Source organism: Poecile atricapillus, chromosome 1 (assembly GCF_030490865.1).
Source record: "Poecile atricapillus isolate bPoeAtr1 chromosome 1, bPoeAtr1.hap1, whole genome shotgun sequence".
In the NCBI taxonomy this organism is placed as follows: Eukaryota; Metazoa; Chordata; class Aves; order Passeriformes; family Paridae; genus Poecile; species Poecile atricapillus.
Window position 1 is genome coordinate 95688445 of NC_081249.1, and position 21659 is coordinate 95710103.

Sequence of the window (21659 nt, forward strand, 5' to 3'; positions counted from 1 at the left end):
AGAACTCTTATTTTCAGCATTTGAAGCCACATTATAAATTAATGATAAAAGCTAAAATGTATTACATCAGAAACATACTGTACATGAAAGCATGCTACAGCTCCTTCATTTTCAGTGACATCTGAAACAAGAAACTATAACCTGAATACCACAGACCATCAGCCAAGAGGCAAAGAAAGAGATCAAGTAGGGCATGTAGCCAGATGTCACATAATGATACTGAGTTATAAATCAGTTTGGGGTACACTAACAAGGCACAGAATGTTCAACTGAATTCACAGTTCCTTAAAGAGCAAGGAACACAAAGCCTTCATATGAAGCCACAAGGGAAGCATATATGCACGTGACCCTGCTCCTTCCTAAAAAAGCATTTTCCTATGACAGTTTTCAAAAAGCAAAAAACACTGGAAAACAACTAAAGATGGAAAAAGTAAGTATCTCTCTTGGCTTTAGGAAATCTGCTCATACCAATTTTAAGAGTTTACGAAATCATTGATCACAGAAATGCTAGAACTAGTTAAATCCACTTTTTTTTTCATCCCAATAATTTAGGGTTTTTTTCCCCTAGGAAATAGAGAAGCTTTTATTTTACAAAGCAAGGAAGTTTCTCCAGCTGCTGAACACACATTCAAGTAGCTAAAAAGTCCAAAACACCACAATCACCCTAAACACTGCTATTGGCACTCTGAGTGAACCTACAACTAAAGGATCCAATTTCTTTTATTCTAAAGCAGAATATTTGATCTTTAACAAAGTGAATAACCAAGGCTGCAAAAAAATGGAAAAATCTTACTTCAACACATCGTAATCAACAGACCTGAGAGTAAAAAATGTTCTTCAGTTAAAGAATTCATCACAGGTGAAGAAGCTTCTTAAAGTATCATTTACTATTGTACTGTGAATTAAATCTGTGAAGTAAACCTTGGTTAGAACTATAACCATTAAAAAAAAAATCTCAAACTATCATCTTTAGGTCTCTCATGTAGCTTCCTGTCCTATAGCCTAAAAAAATGTGTTAGTCCTCTTTGAAGAAGATTAGTTTGGAGAAGCCATGTAAATTTAATGCTGAACCAGAGCACCTTTGCTCAGGATTAACATGTTTTAGACAAAACCTGTATTGACACTGCACCTTTAGATAATTCACAAAGTACTCCCAAGTCTATGTGGCCAGAGGCCTACTGGGAGAAGAGAAAATACAACTTCCAAACATTTGGCAACAGATAACAAGAAAATGTATTATCTGCCATGTCGCTAAGTCACCAAAGCTACAGAGGTTCAGTGCCTAGAACTGTACCCTGAAGCAATTTGTAATGCATAAGAAAATGTTCTGATACAATTTTTGAAGGTCACAGACTGCACACCAGAAAACTAGCAGGATTCTTCAGCTAAAACTGAAGAAAACTTGTAGCTTTGAAGTTTAGCTACTTAACCCTGCCACAATGCATTGCTACCATCTCTCTCACCTGTGCCTCCAACATGAAGTGCTGGCCAAGCCTCTCTTAGATAAAATGGACATCCTCACATTATCAGGTCTATGGGAAAAGATGCATATTTGCTTCAAAATGAAACTTCTGTTTGATATTAACACTCTTGCTGTTAACATTATTACTTAAAGTCTTGGCTACCAGAAAAAGTTGCAAAGGTATTAGCAAACCTGACAAAAGCCTCAACTGCACTGCTTCATGCAACTTAGCATCAAGGAAAATTTAAATACCTCAAACTAAATTTGCAGTAACAATTAAGATTTAAGTTTTCTGACAAAACAGAAGAAATGGGATGCCACCCAAGCCCAGTTTCAAACACTCAGAGTTTATTAAATACGTACACAGAGTTTCTTCAGGAAATAAGCACACCAGAAAAATGGCTTACTTTTGTCTGAAGATGTATGTATATAAGAAAGATTTATGGGTATAAACAGAATAGAACCCTCAAGAAGTAATGGAATTTGAATCCTCCTGCAAAGCACTGACACCACCTATACAATTTCTGAGGAATGTTTGTCTAATTGTTTACAGCCAGCTTCATTCCTCCAAGTAATGGCAAACTCTCAGTCGTCCCTAACACTGCCATTCAGCACTGAAGTATCTTTATTTAATTTACCATGTTTAATCTATGTCATTTAAATCACAATTTCAGCATAAATTCTTGTACACTGAGCATGAAGAGTTCATAATAAAGTTTGCAGACAAGTTCCATCTGTCTAGAAGCAAGTGGCCACTGAACAGCTTATCCAGGGCTGGTAGCATGAGTAGGATGCCTTCAGTTCAAAAGAATAAGTGATCATGGCAGCATGGAAAGTTCTAAATTTTACTACTGCTGATGACTGATAATATAAGGCCATGGTTAGTATAAGAGATAGGCACTGTGCCTACTCTGCCCATGGATTAAAATATAGCCCCAGACATTTATTTTTATATAAAAAGTGTGTTAAAATTGTTTTAGAGAACATCCAGTTCCTGTAAATGTTATGGGAAAATGACATTTACAACTAACCGGTCTCCTCTGAGTAACATGAAGTGGCGGAGTGCCATTTTCTGTCATACCAAAAATATTAACTAATTGAAGTTAAAAAAAGTTTGTATAATTTAGATCCTTGCACAATTATGCCCAATTCTGGTCAAGACAGCAGCACCAGCAGTGCCTCAAGTGCATCATATACCAGAACAGCACCTATTTTCTCAACTGGGCCCCCTTAAAAACATTCCATAAAAGAGGTCCACCTCTTCTACACGCTATGATGTATGATGTTGCATACAGTATAAAAAAAAAAAACTTCACAGGATTTATCTGTAGAAATTGCTTAAAGAAAATTCAGACTGTTCTCTTATTATAAAACAGTATCATTAAATTTAAGTGTAAATTATGACTTAAGGGTTACAAACTTACACCGAGCTGAAGCAACTGACTCTTTCTGAGAAACAGAACTCCTGCAGACCCCTCAATCAACTGAAGGATGCAGAGTAAACAGCAAAGACAAAAACACCTCCAAATATTACTCTTGCATCAATAGTAAACACAGCAAAGCAGTGATTGCAAAGTAGTATTTGCCTTCCACAAACCAAACACACATGGCTGGGATCATCAATTTAGTAGCAGCCTCACCAGAACTATCCACAGCTTGGGCAAGCTGCGCTCCCTTGTTTGTGCCTGATCTTTCCATGGGGAGTGGGGGTGAAGACAGGCAGAGGGCTCCAAAGGACACTTTTCAGGAGCTGAGTTAATTCCTGTAAGTTTTCCACTTGGAATCCTAGCAGGACACTGCAATGTTATCGATTCCTAATACTGACACTCTGAATAGAAAATGCAAACCCATTCACCTGCCTACAGGGTAGGGGGTGGGATCAAGCCCTGACCTGTTTATCTCTGCAGTATTGAGTGTTTTATCACACTTGGTGATTTTAAAAACATCTCAGTAACTGTGGTCAAGCAAAAACATTCTTTCAGGAATAGCACTTAAAGTATACACTTAAAACTCTGGTTCATAAAGACACACAATTTAACTTGTTAGCATGTAACATCAAATATAAAATGCAATCATTTCAATGACACTGTTATTTAAAAAGCACAAATCATAAAAACCAGTAGTCTTGGTTTATTTCTTGTAATTAGTGCATTTAAAACCTATTTGAATTGATAGTAATTCTCAAAATCTGTTACAATAAGTTAACCCTGTTTTTTCATTCCAATAAATCTGAGGGTCAGGCACAAAATTTCACTTGATAAAGATGAAGACAAGACAGAAGCAGGACCTAGATTAGTAATTGAAAAGTTCTGCCTCAGTCTTGTTGCTTTGACCCCATACCACATCTCTTGTGGCTCATCTTTCCATTTCCTTCAGTAAGCTTTCCATCTGCAAAACTATAATTTGCTGGCTGACGTAAATTTGAGGAGTTCCAAATTCTGGTGTTGCATCTAAAATTACTGGCTTTATTTCTTACTTTACAGACAGTATGACAGGAGACACTGAGAGATGGGGAAGGAAGGGGAAGGTGGTAAATATGAACTATGGTAATATAAAAAAAAAAAAATCCCAAGTTACTAACTAACAAAACCTAAGTGCTGTTCCTGTGAGCTGGTATTACCAGCTCAATACCTTACTGAGGTATTTAGATTCAGAACAGAAGAGGATTAAGTCATGCTGTGTGCACAGTCATATGGCATTAAAATGCCTACAGTAATAGATACTGACTTCGAAGAATACCTGAAATAGCTGTTAAATCTAGAAAAAAGAAAGAAGAAAGCAGAGTGCATCTCAAAAGCAGTGACACATCAGAGTCCAGCTCACACTTGATTGTGCCATGTTTTCTAATAAGCTGAATGCTGGGACCCAGAGTTCTTAAGGCTAATTTCATGTAATGCTCATTAATATTGTGGTCTTCTCAGGTTAGTGTTCATTTAAAACGCTTTCAGGATAAGCAGTCAAGTCAAAAACCAAACAAAAAACCTGCCAACAATTTAATAGGACAATATCTTCTTCACTCCCACCTAAAAATCCCACTCCCACCTGCCCATCATAATTTCAAACACTGTAGATGGCTGTCATTAGAAGACTAGAAGTTAACATCTGAATTAATAATTATCATACTGGCATTCAAATCCTCACTGCCAGAGAAAGCATTAATGCTTTTTTCACAAGACTGATGTTTTGATAGGTGACTTCCAAGAACATCCAGATAAGGAAAAAATGTAATTCAAGACAAATTTTTTTTCTTAAATGAGGTTTCATTATAAAACAAAACTGAAATGCAGTGCTGAAGTGAAATTACTTGAACTAGAAGTTAATCTGGTCTTAAATTAACCAATATAAATCTGTTAAATGTTTCTCACGCCATTTACTGTCACTGAATTTACCCAGGATTTCGTAACATTTATGAGTGCAAATATCCTTATATCACCAGTAAGAATATTCAGAAGCTTAGTAGTTGTGAAATCATGCTCAGAAACATCAGTGCTCCAGAATAATTAATTTTTAAAACCATGTATTATCTACTTTTGTTTACTCAGCATCACAACTAAGTACGTCTGGTTATCCATGTGAAATTTTGCCCGTTAACCCAGAACTGGCAATACCATTCATCTTCTATGACTTTTATTAAGACTTGTAAAGCAAGTCAGCATTTTAAGCATCAGATAAAACGATAATTACTTTGTGACAGCCTATGGAGTAATAAGAACTCACACCCCCCTCATTAAAAGTTCTCATTTTATAAAATGTATTTCCTTATTGAGAATTATAGAGACTTACACAGTCTTTTCAGTTGAGACAGCCTTTGTGGAGATTTGCATCCTAGCATAAATGAATTCTTTGAAATTTACAGATGTAAATTAATGTAATGGAAAACAAATTTTAAAGTAAGTATTCACATTCTGTTGGGAAGTGCTGACTGATTCAGATGAAGCCAGCAGATTACACAACAGCTATGGTATGTTGTTGCTGCTGTAATTTCAAAGGCTTTTGACTTTCTTTATGACAGGGGGAAAAGAAGCATTAATAAAGATAATAGAGAGCCATAAAAAAAGCTGCAACATATGTCTTCATAAAAACTGCACATTGATAAATAGAACTAAATAGTAGGCAAAGAAAAAATAAAAAAAAATACATAGCCACCCCAAGACCAAAAATACTTTAACAAACACAAATTTTGTTTCAATGAACTGTGGAAGGTACAGACTGGTTTTCTTACAAAAATAAGTATGTAACTACACTGGTGTCAAAAAATTACAACAACTTGTAAGATTTACCAGAAATGATGAAGCATGTTTCTTCTCTCATTAAAGGCCAGACCATGTCTTATTGCTAACTGGGAAGAGTGCCTCAAAGGAAGAGGCATGACTTCATCCACATTTAAAAGATTTCAGCTTAAAGCTTTTATTTGCTTTGTACCAGGGGAAATTCAAGCATATGTCCAAAAACTTTAGAAGTAAGTCTCCCTCGTGTAATAACCTGTTGAACCTCTCGTAAACCACGTCTTTCATCTGGGCAAGGGTGAAGAGCATGACCTGGTGAAAAATATGTATCTTTATGATTTAAAAAAAAATAATCACAGAAATTAAAAATCACTATAATTTCTGCAGAATGGTCTGATACAGATATTGACAATATGTACATTAAAAACTGTACACTTCAATGAGAGAAAAGACAAAAGCTGAGCTTTAAAAACCATCATCTGTTTCATTTGCATCCTTAGAAGACAGCCTTTTCTAAAGTTACCACTACAACATTGCTTAAACAAACAAAAAAATTCATAATTTTTATTCTTATTATTCAAAGAATAATGATTCATTCCAGAACAAAAATAAATAAATAAATAGAATAAAAAATTAGAAAACAAGAGTGTTGCAATTTCAACCTCCCATACTTTCTTTGGTTTCTGTGAAACTCAAAGGAAGTCACCCCCTTAGAATTCTGTAAAAACATAAACAATCTCCTGGGTCACCCCAGGAAAATGGAAAGTCCCTCTTAAAGACAAAATGTTATGACATGACAGGACAGTGAACTGTTATGGGAGTCTCCACATCTTGTAGAGAATGCAGTCATTATGTTGCCAAATTTAATGTAGTGTAGCTGAAGCTATATGCACTTGGAAAAAATAAGGAAAAACAAGACAATACAATTGAATGCAGGGCATTAACACCAAGAAGCTGTAGCCTGCATACTGAGGGAAACAACTACAATAAACAGAGGAGAGCTGAGAAATACAATTTCTTCCAGGAAATAAAGGAGCAGTTAACTGGTATTGCAAATAAGTACAATATTAAGCCACAATAAAGCAATAATTTATAACAGAAGCTCTGAAGTAATAAGACACTGCCCTGACTCTTTTTAACTACCTATCAGTCATTTTCATAAAAACAATTTTCGATGTCTGTTTTTGCTGGCCTCAGTTCAGAAAGGGTTGTTGTTGTAGTCCTGTGAAGTCAACTGCTTAGAGTTGTGTGTAAGTTGTGTCTAGGTATATAATTTTTAAATTATATACCTACCTTTCCCTAATACAAAATTACATGATCATTAAATTTAGCTGGCAAAGAAAGTGATAAAAATATTTTATTGGCTAGGGGAGTGCCTGTTCTTTTTTAAAAAATCATTATTTATTTAAGCCAACTTTTTTGACCTTTGTATATTTTCAGTAAAATTGCTCTCTCAGATACTCTGGATGCTGTTCTTCAGGAAGACAGCATTTTGGATGATGTTAACACAAAATAATTTTACCCTGTCACCAAAGTCACTAAGTGCTATTATCAGTTCAAGCATTTCTTCAAGCACATGACTTTTTAATTCAGATAATATATGTAACAGTTGACCAACCCACAGAGCTTGGGTTCCAAAAAATCCTGAACAATATTAATTTAAGAACACAAGCAAACAAATAAATGACACCAAAACCCCCAAACATTTTAGGGTCCTTTTCCATTCCTATGTGCAAATATAGTCACTGTCACCTACTGAACCATGAAACGGGAACCCAGAAGCCAAGAAAAAATCTTTGCAAATATTAGCAGACTCCAAGCTGACTTCTTACAATTTCAGTCTTTATCCAAAAAATCACTATCTATTCAGCAGTGTTGAGGGTATTTCCTATATAGGAATATATGACTAAGCATACAGTTGTCAAAAGCAAGTGAGTTAACTTAATGACACAGTATCAAAAAATATACCATGCTTAATACATTCTTTTTTTCTTTCTGGAAACACATTAAAATCCCTCAACTCCCAGTTGCTGTGCTATGCTCTTAACTTCAATCAAGAGATTTTATAGAAATATTTTTTTAAAATTAAATAGATCTCAGTCATTATAAATATTTGCTCATGAGTCTGTTTTAATCTTAAAACTGCATTTTTACTTTTGAATGAAGGAATCACTTCTAAACACAGCAAGTCTTTTGGCATGACCAAAGAAAAATTGCCTTGACTGTCTTGAAAATCCTTACACAACAGTCCAGGTACCAGTAATATAGGGAATTTTGTTCAAATAGCCCATGCTACACAGACTTGACCAGACTTGACTTGATTGTCAACTAATTTTATTCATTATTTATGCACAATTATCTTATTTTAATCTTAAAACATTTATACAGCATCTCTATGAAAATTACAACCATTTGTTACTGTGTGGCTAAGAGCTTCTTCCCAAAGCAATTTAGAGGCATGACTTGCTGGATCATTAGAGCTTCATTTGGCCAGAGAGATATCAACTAGTTAATATGGAAGTGTTGGGTAAAACACTGACTACCTAAGGTATTAATGACCACAGCTAAATCTGCCTTAAAAAAATAAATTACAGTGAAACAAGTAAAATAAATCAAATGCTAGTAAGTCCAAGTAACCATATTAATATGTCTTAACTTCATACACACACAAAACCTGAGTTCATTCCAAATGAAATTGTTAGTTGTGCTTCTGTTATGGTTTTATAGCTATGGCAACGGTAAATCATCAATTGAACTTCACTACTAAAGCATTCAGAGGCAAGGGTGGGGAGGGAAAAAAGATTTTTATACTAAAAAGAATTAGAACTGAAAGCAGCACTGAAAAGTAAACTGACAAAAGTTTATATACCATGAACACAGTAAAAAGCTGCCTTTGAGTTAGTGCAGTCCTCCCCCCCATTTATTTGTTCTGTCAACCGGCAGCATTCTTTCAAACTCATTTCACAAACCTCTCCCTCTCCATTTCTTTATTTTCATATCTGTTTCCCCCATTATGTTACTTGGCTGTCGTACAGAACTTATGACTGCTTCAAGTCTTTGATTTTATGGCTACTTCCCATTCTGCTAATTTTTCACACCAAGCATTTCATTACATTCAACTTAGTGCAACTTAGGCACTAAAGTAGAAACAGTAGGGACTAAGAAGATGCTATAAGAAAATCCATTTTCATGGATTTCTATACAACATCACCATTAAATCAGACAAGTCTGGTGGACAGTTGTACAATGGCAAGGACTTCCTCTCTCTGTGGAGGAAATGACATTGGTTCCAGAAGGGATGCTGCTGAGGCAGCCAATTGCCCAGGAATATATGCCTTCAGTCAGCCAACAGCTAATTGAAAGCTGTGCAAAGGAGGCCCTTATCTAAGCTCTTCCTGAACTGAAAGGGAGGCTGCAACAGGAACTTGTCAGTGGGAAGCTGTGAAGACTCATCACTTGGACATGGACATCACAGTAGTGACCCCAGACAGATGTGGAACAGGAATCCTGTGTTCCAGCAGCAACTTCTAGACAGCTGTCATCATATTTCAGAGGGGAAGAAATAAGGATTAATGGATGCTTAAACAGTCATTTTGTACAAGTACAGTCATGATAACCAAGTCATTTCTTTCACATGATCTACACAACTGAGCCTGTACCATTCTTATGAACAACATACAAATTCTAATTCTTTATTACTTCAACCTAGGCTTTTCAGATTTTTGTTTAATACCAGAATATATTTATCTTGACTGTGGGAAAAATATAATTGAAAGGAGGCATACGTGCTGACCAAACCTAGTCATACTTTAGATGAACTACACAAGCATCTCCTTGACAAAGAAAAGTCCACAAAAGGGCCTAAGAAGTTGAGGTATTTGGATATTTCTTAGGATCTTACATAAACAAATGCACAACTTTATCCCAAGTCTCTTGCTAATTAAGTATTTTGCATCCCAATAAAGACTGAGTATTAACATAAACTTGTAAAGCTAATGTTGGAAAATCATCATGAAAACCTTCAAGAATCATGTAAAAGCAGGATTGTACTGAGGCATATCTGCAAATCCAGGCCTAACGCACGTTAAGATACTTGGGCTTTGTTAAGTTCAAAAGACACAACTGAACACCTGCTTATCTGCTGACTGCATTTTTGTGTGTGTGTCTCTGTGTGTTTATTAGGAAGTCACGAGGCCTAAGGACAGACTTACCTAATTTTGCTCTGGTGTGCTGCTTAGGGATTCACATTAGGCAGCCTGGCTAACTGACCGTTGTGGCTACATTTCCTTCACATGCTCAAACGTCCTTAAGGTTTGATTGTAAAATATCAGGATGGTTTATAAGTAACAAAGCTAGGAGGTTTATGATGCTGTAAATTCTATCTGCCCTTGAGGGCTGCACTGCCCTAATTTCTCAAGCATTATAAAAATTATATTTCTAAAAAAAAAAATAAAAAAGCACAACATACACAAAAAACCAAACAAAATCTGCATGCACATACCTTGCCCCAGTAAACAGCTGATAGAACTGCAGTTCCAGTGCAGAGTAACAAAATAGTTTTGTTGCACTGATCCTTGTCAAAAGCTGAAAATGTAATCAAAGATGCACAGTAACTGGAGTTGCTAAGTCTAAATGGTCCTACTGAAGTGTTCATTACAAAAGAACTTCTGATTAGGAAGTAAAGCCAGTGGGCACTTCCAAATGGTGCTGCAAGCAGAGGTCTGCTGGTAGTTACAAGTGTTTTTAAATGCCCGCTAAAATGGCTACAAAATACAATATTATTTCCTCCCACAGATTGAAAAAGCTTCTTGAACAAGAGACAGTATATCAGGCAAAAAAAGAAAAGGAAAACAACAAGAAAATAGCTAAACTGAAAGAAGAATTAACTAAACTGAAATCCTTTGCTTTAATGGTGGTGGATGAACAGCAAAGACTCACTGAGCAGTTGAATCAACAAAGTAAAAAAATTCAAGAATTAACCACTTCTACAGAACAAGCACACGAAAAGCTGACTTTTGCTGAAGCAAAAATTCAAGAAGAGAAACAGAGATCCAGCAGGCTGGAGGCTGAAATTCACGCCCAGAGCAGTAAGATTTCCCAAGACCAAGAAGCAATGATGGCCAAACTAACCAATGAAGATAGTCAGAATCGCCAGCTCCGGCTAAAATTAACAACTCTCAGCCGGCAAATTGATGAGCTGGAAGAGACCAACAAATCTTTGCGAAAAGCAGAAGAAGAACTGCAAGACCTAAGGGATAAAATTAGTAAGGGAGAGTGTGGGAACGCCTCGCTTATGGCTGAAGTAGAAGAACTACGGAAAAGACTGCTGGAGATGGAAGGAAAAGATGAAGAGCTCATAAAAATGGAAGATCAGTGCAGAGAACTTAATAGAAAGTTAGAAAAAGAAGCATCACAGAGCAAGAACCTAAAAGGGGAAGTTGATAAACTTAATAAAAGAATTATGGAGCTGGAGAAACTAGAAGATGCTTTCAACAAGAGTAAACAGGAATGTTACTCCCTGAAATGCAACCTAGAAAGAGAAAAAATGTTAACAAAGCAGTTGTCCCATGAGCTGGATGGTTTGAAAGCTAGAGTTGGTGAGCTTGAAGCAATTGAAAGCAAATTAGAAAAAACTGAGTTTACACTTAAAGAAGATTTAACAAAGCTGAAGAGTTTAACAGTGATGCTTGTGGATGAAAGAAAAACTATGGGTGAAAAAATAAAGCAAACAGAAGAAAAGCTGCAAGCTGCAACTTCTCAGCTTCAGGTGGAACAAAATAAAGTGATGTCAGTTACAGAAAAGCTGATGGAGGAAAGTAAAAAGGCACTGAAATCAAAATCTGATGCAGAAGAAAAGATGTCCAGTGTTACAAAAGAAAGAGATGAACTGAAAAACAAACTGAAAGCAGAAGAGGAGAAAGGAAGTGATCTTGTTTCCAAAGTGAATATTTTAAGTAAAAGACTTCAGTCTCTGGAAGATGTTGAAAAAGAGTTTCTTAAAAATAAACGTAAGGAGAGTACTAAATCTAGCACCTCCTTGCAGCAGGAAAATAACATAATCAAAGAGCTTTCTCAAGAAGTTGAGAGGCTTAAGCAGAAGCTCAACGAAATGAAGTCCGTAGAAGATGATCTTATGAAAACTGAAGATGAATTTGAGTCTCTAGAACGAAAATATGTCAGTGAACGGGACAGAGCCAAGCTCCTCTCAGAGGAGCTGGAGGCTGTGAAAATGGAATTGGCGAGGTATAAATTAACAGAAAAGGCAGAGCCCAGTCAGGAGCGCCTTTTTAAGAAACTCAGAGAAGAGGAAGCAAAATCGAGTCACCTTTCCAGAGAAGTAGATGCACTGAAAGAGAAAGTTCATGAATATGCGGCAACAGAAGACCTAATCTGTCACCTGCGAGGTGATCACACAGTCTTACAGAAGAAACTCCTCCAACAAGAAAACAAAAACAGGGAGTTAGCCAGAGAAATGGAAAGCCTCACAAGAGAACTGGAGAGGTACAGATCCTTCAGCAAGAACATCAGGCCCGGTCTCAATGGAAAGAAAATTCCGGATGTGCAAGTTTTTTCTAAAGAAATCCAAACAGATCCAGCAGACAATGAACCACCCGATTACAAAACCCTCATGCCTTTAGAGAGAACGGTCATAAATGGGCAGCTCTATGAAGACAGTGATAATGAGGAGGAACAAACAGTGTCTTTCAAAAGCAACTCCTCCACCGCAAATGCCGCAAACAAAAAATTATGGATCCCTTGGATGAAGTCCAAAGACGGCCATCCTCAAAACGGAAAGATACACACAAAGCAAAATGGAAACTGTGCGCAGGCTGGAGATCTAGTGCTTAGCCATACACCTGGCCAGCCTCTTCACATAAAAGTAACTCCAGATCATGGACAGAACACAGCAACCCTTGAAATAACCAGTCCTACCACTGAAAGCCCTCACTCCTACACAAGCACAGCAGTTATACCCAACTGTGGCACTCCAAAGCAAAGAATAACCATTATTCAAAACGCCTCCTTAACACCTGTAAAATCAAAAGCAGGAGAAGGTTACGTGACCCCAGAGCATGTAATTTCTCCTATTACTATGACTACTTTTGCAAGATCTCAAACTCCTGAATCATGTGGTTCTTTAACTCCTGAAAGAACAATGTCCCCTTTGGCTTTACCGGGCTCAAGTTCTCAGGAACAAACACTCACCTCGGAGCCTTTGGAAATGGGAGCCAAGCATGCTGTTTTTAGAGTATCCCCAGACAGGCAGTCATCATGGCAGTTTCAGAGATCTAACAGTACAGGATCAAGTGTAATAACTACTGAGGATAACAAAATCCACATTCATTTAGGAAGTCCTTATGTCCAAGCTCTCACCAATTCCAAGCCCATCAGCCCTTGCAATGCAGTGCAAGACAACAGAACTCCAGCACTACCTAATGGCCTACCCACAAAGCCCACCAATAAAATCACCAGCAGTATTACTATCACACCAACAGCCACTCCTCTTCCACGGCAATCACAAATTACAGTAAGTAATGTCTATAACTGACCCCCATCCATGCTGACACCCTTACCAGCAACCCATCCTGTTTTTCATCCCAGCAAGAATTATTTGGAACAGCCTCTTTACTTTGGGAAAGATCTGTGCATGAACTATACAACAGCATATGGAACTAACGTTAAGTTTTGCCTGCTTAGTGTTACCAAGTGTGCACTTACTGTATATCTTCTCATCAAAATACAGTTATGTAAAATATTTAGTCTTGCACTTGTATAAATGCATCTTTATGTATTGCCATTTTCAAAATAACTCACTTTACTTTTGACTGCAACTTGCCTTGGTAAAATATTTTAACATTACAAAAAAAAAACAACCAGTAAATAAGTGATTATTTTCATCATTGCTTGCTGAATATTTTTTGTTTGTTATGTGTGGTTTGTATTTTTTCTGCATGTATGATAGAATTTGAATTAAGCCATAATACTGCCTGCTAACTTCAGAAAAGACTTGTTTCATTATCTTCCCTGTTATTTCCCAATTCCTTCCTTTCCCAGTTCTCCTTTCAGGTAATTATCACTACATCACACACAAAATATTATGTATTGTATAACAGTGTTTGGTTAAAACTCTTTTTAAACCCTCCTGCAAACTTTGCTTGTAAGTAAACTGAGTTCAGAAGCTTGTATCACTCCCCAAACAAGGGTCTTTTTCCAATACAACAGAAAAACTGCTGTCATTTAGGTATGCTGTAAAACAAGGTCCAGCAGCATTTATATTTCTAAACGATAATTCAAGAGAATAGATTTACATACAATATTCAAATTTCATCTAAACTCCTAGCAATCAATTTGACAGACAGTATACATCACACAAGTACACTGAAAAAGAAACAAGATTATGGTGTACCTTCATGTTTTTCACTTCATAGACAGAGAAAGCTTGGAAGAAGCATTATGAAGCAGTAACAGATCAAGTCTCCAAACTTGATCCAAATGCAGGGCTCTGCGTCTGGGATCAACAGGGGTGCCATACAGAATGGACAAAGCAGGTTAAGGTACTTCAGTGACAATTACAGTATTTGTGCCTAGCAAAAGGACAGAAATGTAATGTGCCAAGCAGTCAATTTTAATTTCCCATAAAATACTGTTAGTGGTAGAGCCCCTTCACATACAACGTAAATCTGTCCAGAAGATCTAGAATGCACTTTCAAACTTCTGTTTTTCACAAAAGCTGTATACCCCAAATCTAAATTGTAACAGTTGTTCTTATTCTAAAAAGGTAATTGGCCATAAATTTGATACTTTCATGGGGTGGTGGTGGTATGTATTATTTTTTTAAAATATTAAAAATTGCAACCTACTTATCAACAAGGAAGTTTACAAGTAAGCAGAAAGTCCCTACTCACTAAACCCTTATCTTTATTCTGCCTATATTCCCCAGAGGAAAGAAATATTTCTGCAGTATAACTTAGCAACGGATTCAGCAAAGAACTTTGGCCTATGATTTCACATAATAAGGGGACTTCTATCATTTTAAGTCCTTTTGATTGACAGAAAACTAAATGTTTATAACTATAGATAATAACTGATTTTAGAACAATTTCTACTGAAAAACAAAGTCCACTGCCCATATACACTTTTTTCAGTAAACAATGGGAAGAAAAAAAAATCAAATTATATCAGAAATGGATAATAACATATGTATTACAGTTGAACAGTGTCAGTTTCAAAAGAAGAAATTGTGTGTGGACCTGCACAACCCCAGCTTATATAATCTGAAGTTATTAGGCTTCATAAAAGGTCCTTCTTCCTTGTTTTGTCTCAGTATCTCCATGGCTGCACAAGTGAGCTCTTGGGTCACTTGTGCGTGGGTCAGCGGGAATACATATTCTTATTCTGCAAATCAAACTTCGACTCACACCAACTTCACCAAAAGTTACTGATGAAGACAGCAGCCAGAACCCAAGCAAAGCAAAATCGTAATATTTTTAGAGCGTGTTAATTAGATGAACAAGTTAGCTAATCACATTCAGGCTACACATTCTTTACTGCAGGGCTCAGTTAAGAGCCCAAAAATCAGTACCTTCAAAATACATTCTCTGCACTTCTGTTCTTTGGGATACTGCATATCCTGCTATCTATACCTAAGATCTCTGCAGGAACACATTACAAGCATGGTACTGAATAACTGTGTCTGAAGTAGCCACTTGCCAGCATACTAACAGACACCAAATTCTCCAAAAATTAAAGGACTAATGTGTGTCTTCCAGAGGCACTAAAATTTTGTTCAGTTAGACCTAAAAAGCTTGTAGGGAAAAAAAAAAAAAATCAGATCTACCTTCAAAAGTACACAGAAACGTGTTGATCATTAACCACCTGGCCATCTATTAGAATATCTTACGAAAGAAAACTACAAATAAGGGCATAGCAATAAGCACACACAGTCCTTTGGACAATTACCAAGCTATTATGAATAAGGAAGTTCAGTATTTAAAGCTAAGATCTAAAAACAAAACCTAGATGAGAGTTCACACCATTTCTACGTATCATCATTTAACAGGACAGTACTTCAGTCCCTGTCTTAAACTCATAATGATTGATCAGTACCTGTCCAATTAACAAAAGACAAAGGAAGCAACCACTCATGATCATTAACTCCTAAGTAAAAAGCATCAGCACTGCCTGAAAATGAAATTGTTACATTTCCTGAAAATACACCATGATTAAGGAATTACATTCCCCTACTGATGAAACAACCTCTGTGTAGATTTAACTGACTTCACAGCAAAATTTTTCTCAGTCATTCCAACAGATAAAAAAATCAAATAATTCTTTTTGCCTGAAAATAAGATTTGCACAATGAAACAGGTCCGTTCTGTTTGAATTCCCAAGATCAATTTCAAAGCAGAGAAAATAAACACCTGGATGTATTTGCAGAGAGCTGAAACTTAATTGTTTAAACAGAAAAAAGTTAACTGTAATTTTATCATAAAATAGCAAACAGAAAGCATAGCTTTAGGATTTACAAATTAACACTGAGTTGTTCAGATCAGCACTCCATATTTCAGAATATTTCCATTTTGCTGAGTGGGAATAGCCACCTGCTTCCTTGGCAGACGATAAGAAAACAGCAGAACAAGGAGACATTTTAATAAGTTATCTGCACATTGATTCAAGCACTCTGAACAAAAACATCAAGCACAATCACATTAAAATTCAATAAGTAAGACAGCTTCTATAGGAATTTCAAGTACTCTCTAAGTGGTAAGTATTGCTGTTAATTTGGAGGCTGAGACACTTTTGCTTTCAGCAGTTGCTCAAAAGCCTAAAGTCTGACAGGTATGTAATGGTTCATTTATATGTTAAGGGTGAAATAAGGTCACATAGTAAGAAGCATATATAAGAGGGATTAAACTGTGAAAGAGAGCATAAAAACAGTTTTCAGCAGATCATAATATCAATCCTTCTCTTTTCCAAAACTCTTGGCAAGCACCTCTAAGGTCTAAAAATCTACCCTTTCCCCTTTATGTTTAGTTCCCATCAAAAGAAGGGAGAATTAAGTGATTAAAAAATGACAGCAGTTACCAGCCCACTTTCCTTCATCTTTTTGGGTTTATTTCACTAAATGATCAAATGAACATAAGCGAGGACAGCACCAAAGCTTTGGTGCTTGGCATTTTTAAGCCATTCTTTTTATGTGATTAAATTTCTCAGAAGAAATACTTGCAATTTTTGTCCTTACACAGGGAGGATGGATCTGGGGAGGGAGGGAGGGAGGGAGGGAAAAGGAGGAAAAGGGAAGAGATTACTAAGAGATAATGGTAATCTGAGACCAAAGTGCCCATCCATCAACTATGAGGTAGCATTTCAAGTTACTCAAAGACCTCCTGCAAGCCACTAATTAAGAAATAGAATTGACAAAAATTACAGGAGCAGACTGCTAATCTTCCTGATCCAAAGCACCGTAGCCAATACAGTGTCTGGGGACAGTATGTAAGGCTGTAATAAGAAAAAGATCTCAATGTAAGCATTTCATGCAAGGATTAGGAAGGCATGCTCCCCACACTAGGGAAAAAATAACCAGAAACAGAATTGTACAGCTCTATTTTCTGAATAAGATTCAATGGATGCTGCAGGGTTAGATGATGGAAAGGGAGCAACCATCTGCAGGATGACTTTGTCCCTAGGAAACAGATATTGAGGCAGGCAAAACAAAAACTGACAACTGCCTAATCTCCAGGCTTAAGGAAAGACTACCAAAACATTATGTTACCAAGAAACAGAAGAGAAAAAGATCTTATGGTTCTAATACAGCACAAGTGGGTGTATAAAAACGTTTTTAAAATTAACACCAAGTACTGTAAGTGGGAAATTGCTAAAAAAAAAAAAAAAAAAAAAAAAAGACAAACCGTAAAAATTTAAGCAGCATGAAGTGATTTCACAGATCTGCAGCCAGTGGCCCAAAGATGAAGCTGAATTCTCTCCGTGCTGTAGCTAGCACATTATCCAATGACCCACCATACAGTGGGCATTCAGAAAGCCTCAAACAGCAGAGCTGCCAACTGAATGTGATTCTCTTCTGACCACAAAGCAAAGTATCCTTGAGAAACACTTTTTGAGTACAAGTGGAAAGACCTCTTTTAATCAATGTCTCTTCATCTGCCATGCAGTGGTCTGACATCACAGAGTCTTCAAATAGGGATGAGCCAAAGAAGCTCCCTCCCTTTTTTCTCCCCTACAACACAAATTACAAAATTATGCTTTCAGTTGTGCTGTCACCACTGTGGTGAAGGCAGCACTATGAGCCAGGTCAAGAAACTAACCTGGATTTAAAAAAACAAAGAGCCATACTCCACAAATCCTCATTAAAGCAAAACAAACCAAAAACCAAACAAACAACCTCAACAAAACAGGATCCATTTCACAGCACAGCTTTATAAAAGAGCTACATCAGCATAACTGAATGGACAAGCAAAAAGGAAAAAGGAGCATTTTATAATGCAATCACTGCTCAAGTCCTGGTCCCTCACCATTGTCCGAAGAGATAAAATATACTTTAAATATACAACAAACATTCATCAGTCCCATTAAAATAATTCTGTATCTCTCTTGGGAGAGAAGTTAATCAACTTGTGCAAAAACTGAACACGGCAGCTTTGAATGTGATTAGTACCTAAATTTTCTTATCCTTGATTGTCTCATACTCAAGCTACTATAAGTCATGTTTTGTCCTGAATAAACACCAATCTTAGCTAGATAAAAGGTAAAGAGCCTTTTACTTTAGTTATCATTTTATATAGATTAGGAAAAAATATACATACTGACAATAGGACTTCGATTAACACATCTTTTAATGCAGCCTCCCAAGAGGAAAACAGCCTATTCACAGACACAAAAACCACAATAGTAAAAGCAAGGGGATCTTTTTCCTTCTCCATGCATAACCTCTGTAAACCTTTTCAACAGAAATTTGCTAACATTGGGAAAACATACTCAAAGTTTTTAAACAGATAATATTGATAATGAAAAAGTTTCCACATTAAAAGGTGTGTGTGGCTATAAGTGCAGTTTCAAACACCTTTAAAAACTTCCTTAAAAATACCCAAATGTAAACATCCCTACATGTCCCCAATCTGTACAGAATGATCCTCCACTGCCCAGAATCTAACTCGACAAATGGCAGAGCAGCTTTAAACCAACTGGACTGCTGGTCTCAGCCAGGCTGTATTCTCTCCAGCAGAGAGACTAAGTGCCAGCACTCCCCTGTGCGGGACACAGCTGCTACTGCAGCGTGTGCAGTATTCTAAAAAAGCCATGCACTTCTGTTCCTAGGGACCCCCAAGTGCCCTACCAAGAGCCTGAGACCCCTTGGACTTTCATGGAGAAAAGGGAAGATTAACAACAAGCGGTGACAATGCTGATCAACCATACTACAGGAGTTAAGCCACAACATAACCTTACCCTTCCCTGCATTTTGTCAATTATCTACTAGAAATGAGTCTTCAAGTTATCCAAAGTTTAAAATAATGTCATCACACTTGCCAGTGAAGACATTTCCCAAGAAAAGCAAGGCACGTAACAGAATTTTAGAAACTGTAATTACATCTTCTGCCTCCAACCATTCTTTTCCCCACCATCAGAAAGTAAATTTAAACTCTGCATTCAGGAAATCAGATCACAGGAACACATTGAAGTGCAAAGCACATTTAAGCATTAGTGCAAATTGTGCCACATACATGGAAATAATTTCTAATATTAATACAAATTTTTTGGTTAAATATGCCATATTACTGAAATCAAGAGGGCTGTAATAAAGTAAATATCAGCAGAAGAGTAGAAGACACATAAAATAGAGCTTAAAAAGGATCTCAGGACATTTTTTAGCCTACTTCCTCACTATAACTTGACTTAGAACCTTCCAAATTACAATAATTCCAAGTAACTGGTTCATACAGTTTAAAAAACTTCTGCAATGACAACTTCACAGTTACCCAGCAGTCTGGAACAGGGCTGAAATACCCTTGTCATTAACAATCTTGCTAATTTCTAAACTAAATTTATGTTGCTGAAATTGTACTTCAGTATTCTCTTTCCTGTCCCCCCCCCCCCACTGGACTTTGAAAATTATTTTCTCTGCAACACATATTAGAAGACAATTATCACATCTCTTCTCAGTTTTGTTTTCTCCAGATTAAACAAACCCAATTGCTCTCCCACTTAATAGCTCAAGTAGTACGACTCTAGATTATTGTAGAGTCATTTTCCCTCAGCTGAGCTGTTTATAGTGGTGTGACAAGGCAGTGAGCCAAGCCAGACACCAGCCTGGCTTAGGTCTTATCCTAAGTGAGTTAGTAAGAGTCAGGATTACACTGCTCCTGCTCACACATCTCAGTATAGTCACACACAGGTGTGCTGCATAAAAGGGAATTCAGAGCAACTGAGACTTCTCACTTCGGATTCCTAGAAAACAAATGCCAGGATCTAATGAAAGAAAAGTAAAGAAAAGGAAGTCCTGAATTCTCTGTGCTGCTGAGGATGCCTAACCAGAAATTTCAGCCAAAGCTGTCTGGCTTGGAGACCAAAGGGAATATTCGAATTTATCACTTAATCTTAACTCATTCTCACTTGCAGACCTGGCTTTCATTCTGACTGCATTCAATCATCTAGGAACAAACTTAAATCTGGCAAGAGGCATGCCTTGTGCACATACAAACATGGACTGCTGAGTAAAGGACCTTCAGCACCATCCCCTGGACACTTTCACTAAAGCTGCAAATGATACTCTTGTTACTCAAATTTCCTAAACCAAAAATTTGAGCACAGAGAAAGAACCTTGTCTTAAAGTTATTTCTCCTAGATCAAGTGCTACAATGACATAGAAAAAAAAGGAAGAAAATCTACAGCATAAATACTACATGCTCCCCATTTAAATGAATAAAGTTCAAACAGGAAGCAAAGCACACATCATACTTCAGAAGGAAAAGGAAAGGATTAGGACCAAAAGCAGGAGAACTACTTCAACAGCATAGAAACAGAACTATTTCCTCTCTTTGATACTCCCATACACACTTGCCTTAGCCCACTCCCTAAAGCGAGCATTGCATCGCGTGAAAATTCTCTCTTTATGTGCACACCTTACAGCAGCTTAAGCACTGATCTAGTCAACTGACCCAAAATGTTCTGTTTACAGCTCTTATCTGAGATTCATAATTTGTCAAATGCAAGTTTTAGAAAATAAATAAAGTTTAGTCCTTGATCTAGCTACATGTATGATTGAATTCAAAAAGCTAAGGGTCAATAAGTGTTTTCCTTAAATTTAAATTATTCATTCTTTCCTCTCTGGAATTTATATCACAAATGATGAAAAATAAACAATTTTTAAGTGCAGTATAAGGAGGAAGAGAACTAGATGGGCAGTTTGTTAAATCCTTGCCTGCATCAGAATCACATCATTTTGAATTACAAAAAAAAAATTTGCTTGAAATTAAATCTGATGGCTCAGAAGGCCACATTGTCAATGGTGGTTTTAATGAGCTAGACTAAACTGAACTCAGTAAAAGTCATCAGCTAAACTGATGCAAACTATAGGCCGGAGCACAGGGATATTTCAACACCTAACTTGTCATTGATTCAATAAAGATGCACAAAACCTGTAAAAATCTGGGCCCATGAATACCTTCCTGAAGTACTCACATGGCTGGTCAATCAACTCCAGACAATACTGCAACCACTTTGTAACTTAAGGAATCTCTGGAACACTTCTCAGAAAGACCCTGAACCAAACAAAACTCTTAGAGATATCATCTCACTTTAGTATGCAAGATTTTACGTAAATATTTTTATCTATTCACCTCAATATACTTAGCAAATGATGGCTAATGTAATTCTTTGTATAGCAGGGAAACAGACACATTTTCTATCATCTCTATAATTACATCAGCCAGCAGCATTGCCAGTAATAGTCCACCCAA

General features: G+C 36.8%; 2 protein-coding genes across 5 annotated transcripts in view; one reads left to right on the forward strand and one right to left on the reverse strand.

Annotated features, from left to right (window-relative positions):
* The window catches only part of CMSS1 (cms1 ribosomal small subunit homolog), a 221469-nt gene that overhangs the window by 190992 nt on the left and 8818 nt on the right, over positions 1-21659 (reverse strand). The gene's annotated exons all lie outside the window — the stretch shown is intronic.
* Positions 1-21659, forward strand: part of FILIP1L (filamin A interacting protein 1 like) — a 187913-nt gene that overhangs the window by 159147 nt on the left and 7107 nt on the right. For all 3 annotated transcript variants that reach the window (XM_058838133.1, XM_058838140.1, XM_058838141.1), the window contains one exon: positions 10483-13216. In XM_058838133.1, coding sequence (XP_058694116.1) covers positions 10483-13216 — 2734 coding nt within the window. The remainder of the gene's footprint in view (positions 1-10482; positions 13217-21659) is intronic.